The following is a 19,495-nucleotide window of genomic DNA, read 5'->3' on the forward strand; positions in this document are numbered from 1 at the left end:
AGGCACTAAAATAGCCCCTTAGATTTAATTATGACCATTGAAGAAGAGCATATCAGTGATGAGCAAATGAGAAGGAAACTTGGGTGAATCTGTTACCTTTGGACAAAGGGAAATAATGCTAGGAAATAGGTAGTTGCACTGCATTACAGGAAAGCAGATTTCAAAAAATGGTGAAGGAAGAATTCCAAGGATATAAGACTAAGAAAGACGGCAGTTCTAAAAACATTTTATTCTGAATGTAAAATTGTGAATAATAAAAAGAGAGAAAGTTAGAGGACTAAAATTAAGGTGGACCCATTCTTTGATGAGATTTCAACAAAAACTCTGATGGGCGAGAAAACAGAGTGGTAGTCTTCAAGAATGGGCTGACTAGACCTGAAGATTCACTCCTCTCAATGATACCTGCTTTGTTCAGTAAGGTGGTTTTAAATGCAATGGTTGGAGCAGAAATTAAAGGAAGAGACAGACCCTAGCTTTGGAAGATTATAAAACACTGAGATGACAAAGATGAAGAAAACGCAGTCAGAGCCAGGTTTGCTCTGGTATTCTCTGTTACTTTTCAATCTTGACAGGATGAAAAGAAGGTTGTTAGAAAAGCTTTGGGTTAAATTAGAAACGACCTGGTGAGTAAAGATGACAGCATTTAGAGGACTTAAATAGTTAGTTGGTTTAGAGAAATTATATTCTATGACAATTAAAAGATTGGCTATCATATTTAATAGTCTTTGAGAAAGTTAAACAGACTAGAAAAATACCAGCCAACCGGAGAAGACAAATGTTTCTGTGTTCACAAAAAAAAAAAAAAAAAGAAAAAAAAAAAAAAAAAAAAAACAGAAAAGTGAGAAACAATTTGCAGAAGCTACAAATAATCAAATTTGTTGTAAGCTCCAAGATAGTAGTTCTAAAACTTTTGGGTTTTAAAAACTTCTTACAATTATTGAGAACCTGAAAAACTTTGTTTTATGTTACAATTATCAATATTTACTATGTTACATACTAAAACTGAGAAACTTAAAACATAAATATAAAGCCCAAGTTCCATTAGGCATCAATAAAATTATTACACATCCTATAATTTCACCATATACTCAGGAGAGAATGGGAGTGAAAAGTGCAAATGATTCCTTAGTATTATTATGAGAATAGTTTTGATCTTATAGACTTCCTAAAAGAGTCTGAGGGAACACCTGGGCTTCCAGACACTTTGAGAACCATTGCAAGAAAATTTCTTACCATGGGCCTCAGGAGATTTTCACAAAATATTATTTATAACAGCAAATATTTGATGATACCCCTTAGTAGAGAAATGGACAAATTATTGAAAAACTACAATTTTAAATAAACTTGCTTTCTGCCTATCAATCTGAACTTATCTCAAAATAATGTTAAGTAGAAAAACCAGTTAGTGACTAATACATATAGTATGACATCATTAAATAAAATTTAAATGTATCAAATAATAGCATCTAGTAGTCTTTCTGTAAATGAATTTGAAAATTAAAAACAAATCTGAAGTAAATATTTTAACAATATTTGTTCATGTTAGATAGAAACTACAAAGACTTTCAAATACTATCCTCTTTTTTTTTTTTAGCATTTTGCAAATGATTTCTAGACTGTCACAAAAGGAAAGTATGATCATCCTGTTCTCACTTCAGTTCACCTATAACAGTGGTTTTTAAAAACTGTTCCCTATCTATGAGCCACATCAGCAGCATCCAAGCACTGGTTAGAATGAAAGTCCTTGGGCGCAACTCAGACCTACTGCATCAGATTTTCTAGGGTGAAGCTAAAGCATGTGGGTTACAACAAGCCCCTCAACAGATGATGATGAAGAACCAAGTTTGGTATATATCAGGCAAAAATAACGAATGTGAACATTTAACCTGTCCTTTACATAACACATCTAATTCAGAAGTAATTTTGGTAACATTGTTTGTCATTTTCTATGTTAGATATAAAAAGGAGTTTCTCAAAGATATTTGCCATTTTTTAAAAAAATTTAAGCTGGGGATTGAACCGAGAGCCTCACTCACTCTAAGTATGTGCTCCACTGCTAAGCTACATCTCCAGTTCCTTGACAAACGTTTTAAAGGAACCCTTCACCTTTGGGCATTCAGATTATCTCAGTTAGCCTATATGTCTTTGGCTTGGGCACAGAAACCGCAACTTCTGACACAAGTCCAAGCTAACCTGTGGCTTCTGGTTAAACTTTTGCCATTTGGGAAATTGTGGTCACAAAAACTCAGGGATTACACTTTATGGGGATAAATTCCTTTGTAACTACTTGAATCAAAATTCTCATATTCTTGACACCAGACCCAGCAGCTCCACTATTTCTGGAAACTTTTTAGAAACACAATTTCTTGAGCTCTATCTCCATTTCTGAATCCCTCTCTGTTTTATCAAGCCCTCCAGGTAATTCTGATCCACTGTATATTTTTAGTAAGTAAGTAAGTCTACATAGAAGAGGTGTGCCTTTTTAAGCAACAAGTACAATAGGTAACTGATATCCTGATTAGGAACAGGGGAAATCCCAAGCAAACAGAGAGAGAAGAGAGTTGATTGCAATGGTGGACTTCCATTCTGAACTAGTTTGGCCAGAGCTTGTTGAATATAGAAAGACCAGCAGCTTGCCACAACATATGGGATGATCCCACTTTTTATTGACTGTTTTTATGTGATGATATTGTTCCCATTTTCCTTTGTCCTCTTTAGAAGGACAATTTGACCAAACTAGGACTACAGGTTCTATTTAACTTAAATAATTGTGACAAAGTGGTTTTAGGCCTGCATAATTCTTATCTTCACTATTCAGTCCTTTATGTCAATTCAGTCATAACATCTTATTTCTAATACTGTTTTGTCTTCTAAGATAGATTTTACATGGCTTATATGCCCTTCCTTAAGTAATTTGGAACATTTTTCCAGAGAAAAGAGTGGGATCAACCAAATTGCATGGCATACTTTGTCACCTTAAGCCTTTTTTTTTTTTTTTTTTTTTTTTGCAGTGCCAGGGATCGAACCCAGGGCCTTGTGCTTGCAAGGCACCTTAAGCCTTTTAATTTTACCTATTATAAGGGACTGGCAGAGACAACAGAATTCTCTTTGACCACTAATATTGTCCACCATCAGCCAGCAGTGCTAACTATACTGAGTATTCAGAGAGAAATAGGTTCACTCTAAAGGAATTTAATGAGAATATGAGATATAGAATTTTTTGGATGATTGCCCATTAAATGCATTTGATTAGCTTCACTCTTTCTGGGGGAGAGTCAACCTAGCCTGATTTTACTTTGTCATTTCTTACATATTTTTATTTTACTTTTTTTTTCTTGGTGGCAAATTATGCCTGAGATTCCATTTGCAGAAATCCAGGGTTGATTCTATATTTAAGATGTACTTTCCAGTCATCACCAGTTAGCACTGAAGTGACTGTAGCAAATATTCCCATTCCATACAGACTGAAAGCTCACACATTTTCATCAGCGCTAGAAAGGTCATAAAATGAATGAGAATCACAGAATCACAGGACTCTGGAGTGCAGTAGTAGGGAACTCTTGCTCCAAACTCCAGTGGGACTGCTAAATTCCATCAGAGAGGAAAGGATAATGACAATGGCCACTGATGAAATGAAACAAACAAACGAATAAAAGATCTTGAGTGCTTTCCTATGTCCACTGAGCATGATGGGTTACCACGGAGATGGGAGCCTATTTCTCCACTACCAGACAAGATGGGTTAGCACCAGAGCAAGTAGAAAATAATGATTAAATAGGTGATAGTGCTTGTCCAGTAATAAACATACTTTCTAACAAGATAGCACATACCTGGGTCTTCAGCTAGGGTGTTTCTCTAAGACCCTGCCTCCTTTCTAGAATGTTCCTTATTCAGTGATATAGATAATAGTATTCCAAGGTAAGGTTAATTTCACTTGGGAATGTTCCTTTCACAATGATGGTCAAGAGCAGAGAACTTCCCTTGACACACTGCCCATTACATTTTCTGGTTTATATAAAACTTTGGATATAAAAAAAAAACTAAAAAAGAAATTTTTTTCCAATATCATCTTTCAGATATGATTCATCCAGTTATTTTGTGATTAGGGAAGTTTTAGCCTTTTCTTAGGGAGAAAATTTTGTTCAATTACAGTATATTGCCTAATGTTAATTAGTAGAGTTGGTTAATTGTTCTGTTTCTTTTAAGTATCAATCCATACCTGTCGAAAATGAAAGACTTCTTTTGTTCCTAATGATTTATTTTCTCAAATGTTCATCTTCTGGGTACTTAAGATTATAATAGCAGCTCCAAAAACTTTCAAAATCCTATCAGAAAACCAAACTCATAGGATATAGATTAAAAGACTCTTTACTGATCTTGGGTAGAACAGACTCACATGCCCATAGCAAAACAGAATGACCAAGACCATACATAAATGATGGAACCACAATTCTAATTTGGGCAGCTCAGGTGATAGAAGCACTTCCCATAATTTATCAAAGGTACTCCTTCTTTGAATCTTTTTAAAATGCTTTGTGTCTTATTTCAATACTATCTATGCAGTAATCATGCTAATAGAATAAGATTTTCATGTAGCACACATGTCTGCTAATATAACAAGAGGAAAATCTGAATTCTACTTTGTCTGGATTAGAAAACGTGAATGATATGTTGGATAACATGGGGATAAACTTCAATGATGTTTAACTCCCATAGACAACTTCTGAGCAACTGCCCAATAGTTTATGGAATTCTTAGCATTCTGAAGGAAAGAAGGAAGCAGCAATCCTTGGATTTTCTTTGCATCAATTTGGCATATTAGAAATGTATGGGTCTGCATTCTTTTTTAATGCAACTATTGTCATGAACGTTCCTTGCCGAAATCTACCAGCTATTTAAGGTAAATCATATCTTATCCTAGGACTCAAATTTTTGTCTATTGTTTGAAATAGCTTTCTCTTGGTTTACAAAGATACATATGAAGATCTACATATATATTTGTATACATATTTGCTTACACAAAATATATCTATGCACATATGCATGTGTATGTTTATAAATATATCTCTTTTAAATCTATTAGTATTATGTTTTAAATTAAAAAGTTCAAATATTTTGAGAGCAAATGGAAAACAACTCAAGTAAGTCTAATGTAATATTTGATTAGAGACTATTCCCAAAATTAACCAGAGGGGTTGGATAATATTCTTCAGCATAGACTTAGAACCACTATTTAAAGTAGAAATGAAAATTTCCCTTTTGTGATTGAATTTTATGTGCCTGATTTTTAATATAACTCACATCTGAAAACTAAGTTTCCTTTCCTTGGGCTACAATACATCATAAATGGTGACTCCTACAAACCCCTGAAGAATACTTGTGGCTATGTGAATGTTTAAAAAATACATGGTTTAGGCATTTTATAGCATTCCTATGAAGATGATACAGTACCTCAAATAAAGAGCATGCTTAAGCCAACCTAAAGACAGAATCCTTGCCATACCTTCATAGGAGCCAGTTGTATGGGTGTAATGCATGAAGGGTCCACCATGGGCTTCGGCCTGTTGGCCGTGTCTGCTAACAGGCTGTGCCACTGCTGGGGAAGGCCAGTAAATTTCTGCTCTTGTGGATCAAACCCAGTATGAACCCTGTGTTCAAAGTTGGATGGGCCAGATATTTCAATCTTTTTCTTTTTCTTTCCAAACATGATGCAACAACCTGAGAAATGCAAACAAACAAACAAAAAAAGCAGCTGTTTATATTTTGTCCCCCAAACACCTTAAAAAATCACATTTACTTCATCCATAGCTACAGTTTTTTCCAGTTATACCTCTAGATACCAGCTGCAAAAGATAAGAGTTGGGGATTGTCAAGGTGTTACAGATTAATTTCATTAAAAGTTTTTGTTCTCTCCTGGGACTCTCCATATATAGTTCCCTGCAACATTGACTTTGGATTTGGCTTGTGACCTGCTTTGAATAACAGCCTACTGATGGAAGAGGCGGTAAGCCAGTTTTGGGTGTTGGTGTGTGTCCCAGTTAACCCCATGTGCTCCGATCACTTAGACAATGCTCTGCCAGGTGAATAATGCTTCCTCAGTCATAGCCTTAGAAGAAGAAATGTAAGAAGTGGACACAAACCAAATTCAGAATGAAGACCAGGCAAGCTCAAATGAGCCACTGCTCAGCCTCACAGTTGAGAAATGCTTGTTTGTAATTAAGCCACTAAGATTTTGGACTTTCTTGGTCTTGTTGTATTATCAAAGCAAAAGCAGACTGGTATGCTGGGAGAAGCATCTCAAAGTTTGGTATGCACTTAAAATAAAAAATAGAATGTATGTATACATGAAAAAATAGGCTAATAATAACATTCACCACATAAAATTATTATTAAAGACTAAAGAGATAAACATTTGTCAAGCACTTAGAAAACATCTAGCACAAAGTAACTGCCACAAACATTAACTATAAACCTCTGGAAAAATATTCATGAAATTTGACTGACATGGTCTGTAGAGAAGGAGACCCAGGGGATAAGACAGAGAAGAAGATTCACTTTTCAGTGTATATTATATTTAGAAATTTATACAATATATTTTACTTAAAAGAACTCATTTAGGTAAAACATATCCAGTGACCAGAATACCTCTATAAAAATATGTAAAATAGGCACATTATGCTTTGTGGTATTGAGAACATGTTCGAGAACCTGTGTTTGAATGATGGATTGGTCACCTACTGGCTGTGATTTTGGGTAGTGGCTTTTCCCTCTCTGAATCTATTATCTGTGAATAGGATGATGATGAGCAAGTTGGGAATCCTTCCATACAGTATTGTGGACTTTATACAAAATGATGTTTTAGCTTAAGCATTGCTTTGCTGAAGTCTTACTTCAGTTCTTAAACTGGAATACGTGGGTTATACATTCCTACAGCTCTATATACATATTCTTCATAGCATTTATCCAACTGTGACTAATTATATGTGACAGTGTGCTCAGTATCCATTTTCTCTCCTAGTATGTAAGATCCTAGAAAGGATGCTGTCTGCTTGTTATTTACTGTTTGCTAATGTCTGCCATGTACAAAGGCTATAGAAATATATGATGACAGACTCAAATCACCCGGTATGTTTATTCAGTAAACAGCACATGGGATCAGAGCTCCATGGACATTAACATCTTCCTTCATTTCCCCTTTCCTCCTTTTTCTATTTTCCTTCATTCTCCATTACAATGTCTGTTGCTTTTTAAAAATTTTTATTTAGCTTTTAATTTTTTACAGACTGCATTTTGATTCATTGTACACAAATGGGGTACATAATTCCATTTCTGTGGTTGTACACAATGTAGATTCATACCATTCGTGTAATCATACATGTCTATTACTTTTAATCATTTGTTGCTATTTTTCAGGCAGTGTCTTCCTGCTGCCTTCCAGTTTTACCTATCCTCTGCCTGGGTAAATATTTTCTCACAGACCATTCACAGTCTTGACTTCCCCTACTCTGTTGAAACCCATCCCATTCATCTTGGTTGCTACTTCAGACTAATTTGGGAACCTAATGAAAGATGATAAGGGCTCAAAATCCTCTGATGAACTCTTCTGGAAAACATAATTTAAAAAAAGATTAAGTACTATATGCCAAGAAAGCTTATAAACATAGGGTAGAAGATCTTAATATCTAGGTACAATTAAGCCAAAGTATAAAGAAGTAAAGGGACTCAGGGGAGGTAGACCGTGCAGAAGCAAGCCACAGTGTTCATGCCCTTGAGTTGACCTCTCTCACACTGACTCTGGGATATATAATTTGCTGAGGCCAATGGGACCAAAGAAAATGTGACACATGTGTGCAATGTATTTGCAGGTGAAGGTTTGCCCTCTTGGTGCTCTTGGAATCTGCAGTCCACATGAGGAACAAGACCAGGCTCTCCTGTTAAAAGAAAAGATACCATGGTTCCTAATCATTTGTCATCCCAGCCAACAACCAGCAGAGCCCCAGGAACACAGTTGCCGAGCTGACCTGTAGCTATTCACATGAACAAGCCCAGTCAAAACCAGCAGCAGAACTACCCAACTGAGCTGGACCCGCAGGCACTGACCTGTAGAATCAGGACACAAATAAATGCTTGTTGCTTTAAACCATTATGCTTTGGAGTAGATTGTTGTTTAGAAAAAAAAGCTAATGCAAACACCTAACTATATCATCTTTTACCTTGCATCTTCAGATGCTCATCATTTTTGTCTTTCAATTTTTGCTGCTCTGAAGTTCCAAGTAACAATGTCCAATCTGGGCAACTATATTAGCTATGACATAATTGCCTTAGCTCAAAGATCTTGATTCTGATACTACTGTCTGGTTGGTTGAAGGCCTGCAATGTTTTCAGTGGCAGAAAATTGTACCAGATTAGGGACTCTACATGTCATCTCTTTGTTTTATTTAGTGAACATAAAGTATGCCCCCAAATATAATTTGACTATTGGTTGGCTAAGTCTACTTGACATTTTAATAGACTTTAGTTGATCATTTTTAAAAGAAAGATGGGAATTATTTCAGAAAAAAGTATTTGTGAGAAGTTCTGCATTTATTCCTATCTGAACAAGTGCTGAAAATGCTATACCAAATATTTTTAGAACCAGGATAGAAATGTCTTGCTATTCCCTTCCTGGTTGTAAATTTCCCAGTGGTTGCTGTGTCATTCAAGCAAGACTGTAAGAAGGAAACTATCATTGAACTAATATTGTTCCTGCTTTTAAATATGGGAATTGTAGAGAGGCAACCCACAGATAAGTTAATCTACCTGTATGCATCCTGTGACACTATACAACTGTAATTTAAATGGTAATAATTACAGTTCTATATGACTAGTAAGTTTGAGTTAAAGAGTTATAGAGGAAGTAAGAGGAAGCAACTTAAAATTAAAAACCAGTTCTAAGTCCTAAGGTAACATCCTTGTTTAACTCACACTTGACTGAAGACAGAGACAGAATCTCCAAGATATGCACTGATGGTCCATCAACACAACCTATTACTTTGTTAGAAATGCAGAACAGGACACTGTGCACTTCAACACCAGAGAGCAGAGGGACACCTAGTAGGGCTTTGGAGGAATTTGGGAAATTAATGAAAGATGAAAGCACTCAAAATACTCTAATATATTGTATCTCCTGGAAAACATAATTTAAAAAAAAGATTAAGTACTATATGCCAAGAAAACTTATAAACATTGGTTAGAAGATCTTAATATCTAGGTATAATTAAGTCAAAGTATAAAGAAGTAAAGGAACCTAGGGAAGATGGAACAGTGCAGCAATGATCCGCAATACCTTGAAGTTGTGCCTGGTGGAAGATTTCTTCTTTCTCTGTGTCCATGATTATTTAGTATGAACCTTGTTGGGTACTAAATGTTTAATGCATATGAGTCCACATTCACTATAACACAATGTTAGGGGTTCTCAAGATCACTTCCAATTTTGATGATTTGCTAAGAAGACTCAGGACTCAGACTTAGCACACAGTGAAAGGACAAAAAAAAAAAAAAAAAAAATCAGCAAAGGGAAGAGGTGTATGGGGCCAAGTCAAGAGGAAACCAGGCACAAGCTTTCAGGGGTCCTCTTCCTGGACTCAAATGGGATGTGATTGATCTCTATAGCACTGGACTGTGACTATGCATGTGAAATGCTATCTAAAGGAAAGCAACAAAAACTCAGTACCTGAGGATTTTACTCAGTCTTAGTCACATAGATATCTTCTGCTTAGTCTCCACCAAAGTTTCCATATTCCCAATGGAAAGCAGGGGTTCTAAAACCATCACAGTGTTCGCATAAACAGTTAAGTACAGTGAGACATACTAAGCAGGAAATGGTGGGCATCTCCCCAAATCCAAGTTCCCAAATTGCAAACAAGTGTGCACCTTGCAAACAGGATTTTCTAAGCTACATAGTCTCAGGCTTTCTGCTGTAACTCTTTTCTGTATAGGTAGTATAATCTAATTTTACAGAAAAGGAAATGGATGCTCAAGAGTCCACAAGAGAGACTGGTGGAACTAGAGTCTCAAAACCTCAAAGCACATGCTTTTAATCATAGGGCAATGTATCACTGCACGGCCCTTACCTTCACTGCCAGAGACACCATCCTGCTCTTCTTAGGGAACCTTGTGGGAATGAATGATCGGTGCTAATAAAGTTAACTATGAGATTCTGAGTTTCTTCTGAAAGACGCCTTTTAAGACATTGCAAATTGTATCACCGAACTGGTAAGGCTAGGGGAGTCTGGACAAACCCCTCACAGAGAATAAAAGAAGAACCTTGTGATTTAGCCTCCATGGAGCCAAGGGCATGGCATATCTCATCACACTTCTGAGATCCAGCAAACTGATGTGAAGAACAATTAGGTAGTCATATTGCACTACAGAAAATGTCATAGATTTAAAATTAGGTCTTTCAAACCTAGATGCCCGTCAACAGATGAATGGATAAAGAAATTGTGATATATATATATATATATATATATATATATATATATATACACAATGGAATATTATTCATCCATAAAGAATAATAATATTATGGCATTTGCAGATAAATGGATGGAATTGAAGAATATCATGCTAAGTAATATAAGCCAATTCCCCAAAACCAAAGGCTGAATGTTTTCCCTGATAAGTGGATGATGATATATAATGGGGGTTTAGGGGGTGGGGGTTAAGAGAAGAGTGGAGGGAAATGAGAGGGGGGGGTATGAAGAATGGTGGAAGAGACAGACATCATTACCCTATGTAGTGTATGATTACACGAATAGTATGAATCTACATCGTGCACAACCATAGAAACACCATTTGTGTACAATGAATCAAAATGTAGTCTGTAAAAATAAAAAAAGAATGTCAACTCTTTCTTCATCACTTTCATTATTAAACACACATGCGAATATTTGCCTGCTTGTCTGACAATACATTAACCAAAGTGTGTTCTAGGAAACACTAGTTATTCAAAAGTGAAATTTTAGAGGCATGTAGTACGGAACTGATTCCTCAGTCAACAACTAAGATTGCTAAGCAATGGATTCCCTTGTGAGACTTCTCAAGGTATTTGCTATGCTAATGTGTAGGTAAGGAAGAAGATAGTAGACAAACCCCAGAATCCTTGTTTCTGAAAGATGCTTACAAAATTTGGAGCAACCATGGCTTTGATGGATCGTTTTGATCACATTTTTTTCTATATGAAAAGTGTGTTGTAAAAGTCTTGGAAGAGACAGGAGGAAATCCAGATCCTCAGACTTCAACACTCTGTTTCTATGCTGACATCTTCATGACTATCTCAGTCTTCAACCTGCCTTCAGAGATAGCCCAGCCCTTGGCCCTATTTTAGCAGGTTGTCCTATTTTAAGCACATGGCCCCAAAAATGTATATTGTTATATCAATTTTAGATATCTCTATCCTTTCATTTTCTGCTATGGTAGAGAAGAATTTAGTTTATGACACCAAATGTCTACTACCCCTAGTTTTCCAATATAATTTTTTTTTTGCCTATTTTTTGTTCACATCAACAGACCATCCACATATTTTGTGATTTTCTATTGCCATACTACCTCTCCCTTCCCTCACCCCAGCTTCCGTCTCTGTATTCTCTGTGCCTGGGTGAAATGATCTTTGTGACTATACCATTACAGCTTCCCTACTTTTGGTTTCTGCTTGAGTTTGGCCAGTAGGAGGCACTGGCCAGGAGTGAGGAGACAGAGGCTGGGTATTTATTCCTCAGGTTTTCTCAGTGCCTTGCCCAAATCTTAACAGCTGCAGCTTCAGGTGGGGTGATCTCTTTTCTCCTGTTCTCACTGGGCTGCATGTCCCTTTGGGGCTAGGTGTGGGGAAGTTTTCCTGATGTTTCTAGTATATGAGAGACTCTGCATGCCTTATAGTTCGTCAGGACCTTGTTTTCAGGTTCTGGGCAACCCTCTTTGGAGTATGCCCTGTTTCCTGCTAGGGCAATGAATGGCATATTATCATGTTTGTAGAGCCTACAGTCTCCAAAGGATTCACCTGCAATGTCATAGAGACCAGAAAATGTACACATGAAGTCACCAACTATCTGTTCCCCTTCTGGAGGACTCCCTCACACCTTGTGTTCACTCTGTTATAACCCTGTTTTTAAAGTATATTCATTTGTTTTTGTGGCCATGTTTTTTTTCCCTTGGGCATAAAGATAGATCTGTTCAAAAAAGCAAGATGGGAATTCTGTGAAACAATTTTATTTATGAAATTATCCCAAAGAGTAAGGATTAAATGCTTTTTTTTTTTTATTAAACAATTTCACGGGTTCACAGGCAGCCCAATTTCATGGTTAATGTAACACTGTGGATGAAATCGTGAGCCCAGACTGTGTGAATCTGAACCCAAGTTCTACTACACCTACCAATTCTGTAATCTTATGCAAATTGCTGTGCCTCAGTTTTGCCTTGGTAGGCTCATTTGAAAAATGTGAATAGCATTCATAACCTTCCTCCGTGGGTTGTTGTGAGAAGTCAATGAAAATAGATGAGAAAAGAGGCTTCAATCTGCACTTGGTTCACAGCAAGGGGTCAACTTTCACTACCCTTAGTACTGTGAACTGGAAATTGGTTTATTGGTTAATGGGATAGGAAGAACTCAGAAGAGTTAGTAGGAACCCTACCCTAGGCCGGGTCCAATTAGTGGCTGAAGTCTAATCAACACATCAGGTGAATGAATGGGCAGAAGGAAAGCAACTCAACCTGTATTACAAATGAAGTCGGCTTCTGCATATTTAACCTTTATCAACTCAATCACTTGTCCCACTACCCTCGTCCCACCCACAGCAGTATTTTAAGACAAATGGCATGAATGGTGGTGATGGTTACACAACAATGTGCAAGTACTCAATGCCAAGGAACTGCAAACTTGAAAGTGATTAAAATGGTTAATGTTATAAATACTTAATAGTAATAATAATGGGTGATGTTGTGGATATGCCCCACGTACTTTACCTGTCTAGGAGGAAGTGGATAGCAGAGACTGTCTGTGTAGGAGATTGGGTGGGTCAGGGACAAGACAGGCAGAGCTGGAGTCTATTTATTAGACAATTTTGGGGGGGTTCTATCCCCCCATCAGCATCTCACAGAGTGTTGATATAATAAAGTTGATCTCACGCTTTTGTCTCTGACAACTAATTAGGATATGCTTTTAAGTCCTAGAGCTGAAGTGAGGTGTTAACATAGTGATTAGGATTTTTAACTATAGGGACAGCAGGGGATATACAAAGAAGATGACCGCAGGATTAAAGAATGGTGCCTGTAATGTACAACTTTGCAGTGAGTCTTCTCTCACTGACTCCCTCATGAAGAGATTTTTTTTTTTTTCATTTCTTAGTCTCAAATACATCTTAATGAACTTGGCATATGTAATAATGGATATTTAAGTACTTCAGAAATACCTACCTGTGTCTAGATAATTTAGGTTTAATAACTGAACTCTCACTGGTAGAAGAAAAATGACTGTTTCAGAAATTGTATTGCAGAGGGGATGGGGATAAGCACACATCCTCCTGTAGAGATGTCACTGTGTAGATATGCATTTATCATAGCCTCTGAACAGGAACAAAAAAATGCACCAGGCTTTTAGTTGTGCTGCTTTTAGGGAAAACATAACATGAATAACATATTTAGGATTCAGTGGAAAATAGAAAACATTTTGAAATGGATTCCTAATATAATTGCAAAATAAAGTTGTTCTCTGGGAAAAATTATTATTAGATGTGGAAGATGCTGTAAATGACATGGTGTCCCTCCCCTCTTTGGGTCTACATCCATGGGACAGTTACTGTGGATCTGCTGGGTACTTCCCACTTCAGAAAAACTGCATGTTGACTCAGCAAAAACTTTATTCTTGTGCTTGCATCCCATTTTCATCACACAGACACTCATGATCCAGTGGCTCTGTGCTCTGTACCTGCTTATCTGACTCAAGTCCTAACTCGGCCACAACCTATCTTCTCAACTGCTGTTATTCCCTTTCTTCGTTTGTGGAGCTGATTTGCTTCCAATCTCCATCCTTTGCATGGAAACTCAGTCTTTTCCACCACTTGTTTTATATTTGTCCTTTTCTACATTTGTGAATTTCTTAAACCCTTTGCTCTGGTGAAGATGTTTGGTTCTTACTTATCTGCTGGTTCCTTCTCATGTAAGCTCTCTGATTCTGTCCTGATTCTCTAATATGCCCACATCTGGAATTAGCATCCCCTGAACCATACTCCACACTTGCTAGATTGTCCATATTGCAAGACATTTCTAATCTAACACAACTACTCACACTGGCTGCACCTCATTCTTCTCATTTTTCTGCCATTCAACACCCAAATACTGACAAAAGGCATGCTTTGAGGAAGACAGATTTAAATTCTGATAATTCTTACATTTTCTAGAATGGATACATTGAAAGAGAAAAGAGAAAATATGGAAAAAGAAAATCATGGACTTTAGAATAGTATCATCAGAGTGGACACTCAAAATATCTTCAGAGAAATGTGTTAAATGTTACAATCAAATGCTGCTATGGCACCAAGTCTTATAAGAATTGTGTATATTCTATAAACTCAAGATACATAGCTTATGTCTTCCTTACACCAATGATCCAAAATATGGAGAAATAGTCCAGACTTTCCTCCTAAGCTCCAGAATTTTGCAGTTTCACTTCAAATCTCAAATCATGGTCTTCCCACTTGCTCTACTTGTGCCTTTTATATACAGCTCAAACCTCATAACACATATCAAGTGGCCGAATCCAATTCTGGGGTTCACTTTGATTTTTCCATCTTACTCATCCTGTACTTCCAATAACCACCAATTCCTATCCATTGTGCCCACATGTCTACTACATCTGCACATCTCATGGCATCCCCAAAGCATTAGCTTCTTTTGCTGCTGTCACTTAGCAGCATAGACTAACTGATCTTACAGTTCTGGAGGTCAGTTGTCTGAAATGAGTCTTACTGGGTAGTAATCAATGTCTTTGCAGGCTGTGTCCCTTTCTGGAAAACCTAGGGGTGAATCCACATCTTTGCCTTTTTCAACTTCCATAGTCATTTGTGGTCCTTGGCTCTTAGAACCTCACTCCAAATTCAAAGCCAGCAACATTGCATCTATCTGCCTGTTTTTCCATCTCATACATTTCCCTCTGATTCTTCCATTCTGTCTTCCTCTTCTACTTTTAAGGATCCTTGTGATTACATAGGGCTTACCAGGATAATCTCCCAATTTTATTGACAACTGCAATGGCAGTTTCATTAGCAATCTCAATTCCCCTTTGCAATTTGCCTAACACATCCACAGCTTTCTGGGATTAGGACATGGACAAGGGTGGGGACATAATTCTGTCTACTGGACCTGCCATAGCCAGTACACTCTCTTTGCCACCATCATTTCTCCCCTGACTACTACAAACCCATCTAGCTATGTTTCTCTTCTACTAAATTGTCCCCTTCCAAACAGTTCTCCAAAAATATTCCTAAAATGTAAATCTGGGTCATACTTTTCTCTCCTAAACCTTTTCTATGATTTCTTATTGACCTAAACACAAAACTGAACTCCTTATCTGAGCTCCCAAGGCTCCCTGAGGTCTATTCCTTGGTACATTTCTAATTGCCTAAATCCCTTTTCTCCTTCATTACTATCATAACTTACTAACCCTCTTTACCTGAAAGCCACCTCCCTAGTCCCTCTAACTTTTACCTCCCTCTGTCCCAGTCCCCCCACCAGCTCAGCTCTCACCATAATTCTCCATTCTGGTCTCAGATTAAGTGTCACTTCTTCAGGGAGGTCACCTGTGAATCTCAGCAGACCCGTCTCCTTATGTTCTACTATAGCTCTTTGTATAACTATTGTGCTACAAACAAGAGATTACTTTGAATTCTACAGAAGTAATGCATGACATAATGCCAGTTGTGGACAGTTCAGACAATACAGAAGCATACAGAAGAAATGCTAAACATCAACTGCTATGCCTGTTCCCATCACAAAATCCCAAGCTTGAACTTTTTATTGTTTATTTTTCCTGCCTGAACACAATCCAAATTTTCATACATAAAAATGACCACCTATGTACACTGTGTGGGATTTGCTTTTTGTGTCATATAATCTATGTTGCCTGGTATGTTAAAATGAGTAACAATAACCAAAAAAAAAGCAAGCAAATATTGGCTAACTTCCTATATCAGTATCCATTATCAATTTTAGAAAAATCTGCATAGCATTTCATAAATTGGAATATACTATAATTCATCTAATGATTTCTTTACTGATTAATCTTTTTTTTTTTATCTCTTACAAACCAGACTCCAGCAAGACTTCCAGGACACATGTCATCATGTCATTCTGTACAAATATAAGCAGTAGCCTAGACTGTCAGATATGGAAATACTAGGTACACCTTTAAAAAGTCCCAAGGACTATATGGCTTAAATAGAACAATTTTTTTCCTCATACTTCAGGAGGTCAGAAATCTGAGATCATTGTGTCAGCTGGGTTGTTTGTTTCTTAGGACTCTCTCCTTGCCTTGTAGGTGCCATGTTCACCCTGTGTCTTCACAGAGACTACCCTCAGTATGGGATAGAGTCCCAGTTCCTTTTCTTATAAGGACACCAGCCATATTGGATTAGGGCCCACATTAATGATCTCATTTTAACTGAAATAGATTTTATAGCCTCCATGCCTCCAATACAACCTCATTCTGAGTTCTTAGTGGTTAAAATTTTAACATAGGAAATGGTAAATTGATTTTCAGAAAGCCTAGATCATTTATCTTTCCTACCAACATTGATCTCCAACTTATCTGTGTCTGGTAAAGGGCAAGTGGTCAATTAATATGTGTGGAATAAACATTTATTGGAGGGCTGGGGAGATAGCTCAGCTGGTAGAGTGCTTGCCTCGCAACACAAGGCCCTGGGTTCAATCCCCAGTACCGCAAAAAAAAAAAAAACATTTATTGGGACAAAATATTTCCTTGAAAAAAACCCATTCGTGGTTTAAATAGATTGACTTCATCAGCAAATTATTTTTGATTGAAAAGTCACAATTACCTATATATTATTGGGTCAGAAAGTGGTGTTTTATTGCACGTATATAGTGTGGCATGTAAAACTCAGGCTAATTAGTATACCTATTCCTTTGTTCACCTATCATTTTTATTGTGAAGCATTTGAAATTCACTCAGTTATTTTAAAATTTACAGTACACCATTATTGACTAGAGTCACCATATTATCCAACAGATCTCAAAACCGATTCCTCTGGTCTATCTGAAACTGTCTGTCTTTGTGTGCTTTAACATGGTGAGATCAGCCGTGTGGTTCACTCATGGGTCTGAATCCCTGCATCAAGCTGTTTCTCAGAAACACAGTTGAATATATGGGTCATATGGGGTAGATTGAGAGACAGGGAAACTGAGCCTTAAACCTGTAAATATTATTTATTTATTTATTTTATGGCACTGGAGATTGAAGCCAGTGATTTTCTACTACCGAGTTATACCCCTAACCCATTTTATTTATTTATTTATTTTTACATTTTGAGGCAGGGTCTTGCTAAGTTGCCCAGGCTGGCCTTGAACTTGCAATCCTCCTGCCTCAGTCTTCTGAATAGCTGGGATTACAAGCATATGTCAACATGGCCTACCCCTCACATGTTTTCATTACTCCTTCAAAAGTACTTATTAACTACTTACCATGTAAAAATCTCTGTAGGCCAACAGCGATGGGTGAGTCCTTATGTAGTAAAGGGAACAGAGATAAGCACAGGAATCCTGGAGTCAGGTTTCAGGGTTCAAATCCTAGCTGTGCCACTCACAGGGGCCAATGACTGAATCTCTTCATGGCTTGGAGTTTCATCAATAAAGGGAAGCTAATAACTAGCATCTATGTCAAAGGTTTATTGTAATATTTAATGAACTCATGCTTTTAAGTATACAAAACACTGCCTGATACAGAATAAGCATTCAATAATGTCAGATATTGTTATTACAAAATAAAAAATAAAATATTACAGTGATAATGAGTCTCCAAGGGACCTCTTTATACTATCTTGGCAAATTACTGTGAATTTAAATTCAAAGAAAAAAGTATGGGTGTGTACATATGTATTTTTCCCTTAAATTATACATGATATAAAACAAGGAATATGGCACTGGCACAATGTGTGCATATAAGTCTGTGACATCTATCACATATACAAATTTGTGTAACTGCCAGCACAATTAAGAAGCAGAAATGCTCCATCACTGTGAAGATTTTCCTCACGCTCTTTATAGTCATATCTCCTCCTGTTACTCCACCAACCCCTTCCCTGATAAACAGTAACCTTTCTATCTCTACTAAGTTTTTAATTTTGAAATTGTTACATGTGTACAGTGTATGGCCATTTGACATTGGTTGTTTTCTTCCAATTACCATAATCCCCTTAAGATCTACTCCATGGTTGCATGTATCAATAATTTATTCCTTTTGATTGCTAAGTAATATTTCATGGTACCAATTTTTTAGACCATTCACCTATTAAGAAATACTTTGGTTGTTTCTATTTCTTGGCAATTACAAATAACGCTGACATGAATAATGCTATAGAGGTTTTTTGTGGTTAAATACTGAAATTATACAATTATGGACAAAGTAATACATGTAATCAAAGTTAATTTCAAAGCTGGGTGCAGTGGCACACCCCTATAATCCCAGAAGCTGGGGAGGCTGAGGCAGAAGGATCATAAGTTCAAAGCCAGTCTCAAAAACTTAGGGAAGTCCTAAGCAACTGGGGAGTACTCTGTCTCAAAATAAAAAATAAAAATTGGCTAGGGAAATGGCTCAGTGGTTAAGCACCCCTGGATTCAATCTCTGTTATGAAAAGGATAAGAAAGGTAAGATTAATATCCTCTTTCCCATTTTATTTATACTTCTTTTTGTTATTTCTTCCCTTTAGCTATTCATGACAGTAGAGTATATTCTGACATATTCATACAAACATTGAGTACACCTTATTCCAATTGGGATCCCAGTCTTGGTTGTAAACAATATGGCTATTCACAGTGGTGTATTTATATATGTACACAGGAAAGTTAAAACCACTTGAATATTTAGAGTTCCATATGAATTTTATATTTAAAAGGAATAACACTGTGATAGACTCATTTTGAGGCGAGTGTGTGCCTTGTGATATGAATATCATGGAAAGATGATTTATATTCAGCTTTTATGGACAAGGAGTAGGTCTTGGATAAAGTGACACAGGAAAAAGGAAATCAGGATTTAAGGCTCAAGGACTTGCCTTGTGAAAGAAATCGAAGCATCTTGTGTGCCTGAAGCGGTGTCTCAATTATCGTCCTGGAGCTGTCCAGAGACAGAGGCGATACCTCTTCTGGGAGCGCTCTGTGTGAAGGTGCCAGTTAAGACTGCCCCAGTTGCTATGGTGATACCCTGTTTCATAGGAGGTTCTGTAACAGTCAT

The 19,495-nt window shown here is 37.0% G+C and overlaps 1 protein-coding gene across 3 annotated transcripts in view; it reads right to left on the reverse strand.

Annotated features, from left to right (window-relative positions):
* Pak5 (p21 (RAC1) activated kinase 5) overlaps nucleotides 1-19,495 on the reverse strand; it is a 414,668-nt gene that overhangs the window by 100,641 nt on the left and 294,532 nt on the right. For all 3 annotated transcript variants that reach the window (XM_047541866.1, XM_047541865.1, XM_047541867.1), the window contains one exon: nucleotides 5,504-5,718. In XM_047541866.1, the coding sequence (XP_047397822.1) occupies nucleotides 5,504-5,707 (204 nt within the window). In that variant the 5' untranslated portion in view covers nucleotides 5,708-5,718. The remainder of the gene's footprint in view (nucleotides 1-5,503; nucleotides 5,719-19,495) is intronic.

The sequence above is a fragment of the Sciurus carolinensis genome, chromosome 2 (assembly GCF_902686445.1).
Source record: "Sciurus carolinensis chromosome 2, mSciCar1.2, whole genome shotgun sequence".
Lineage (NCBI taxonomy): Eukaryota > Metazoa > Chordata > Mammalia > Rodentia > Sciuridae > Sciurus > Sciurus carolinensis.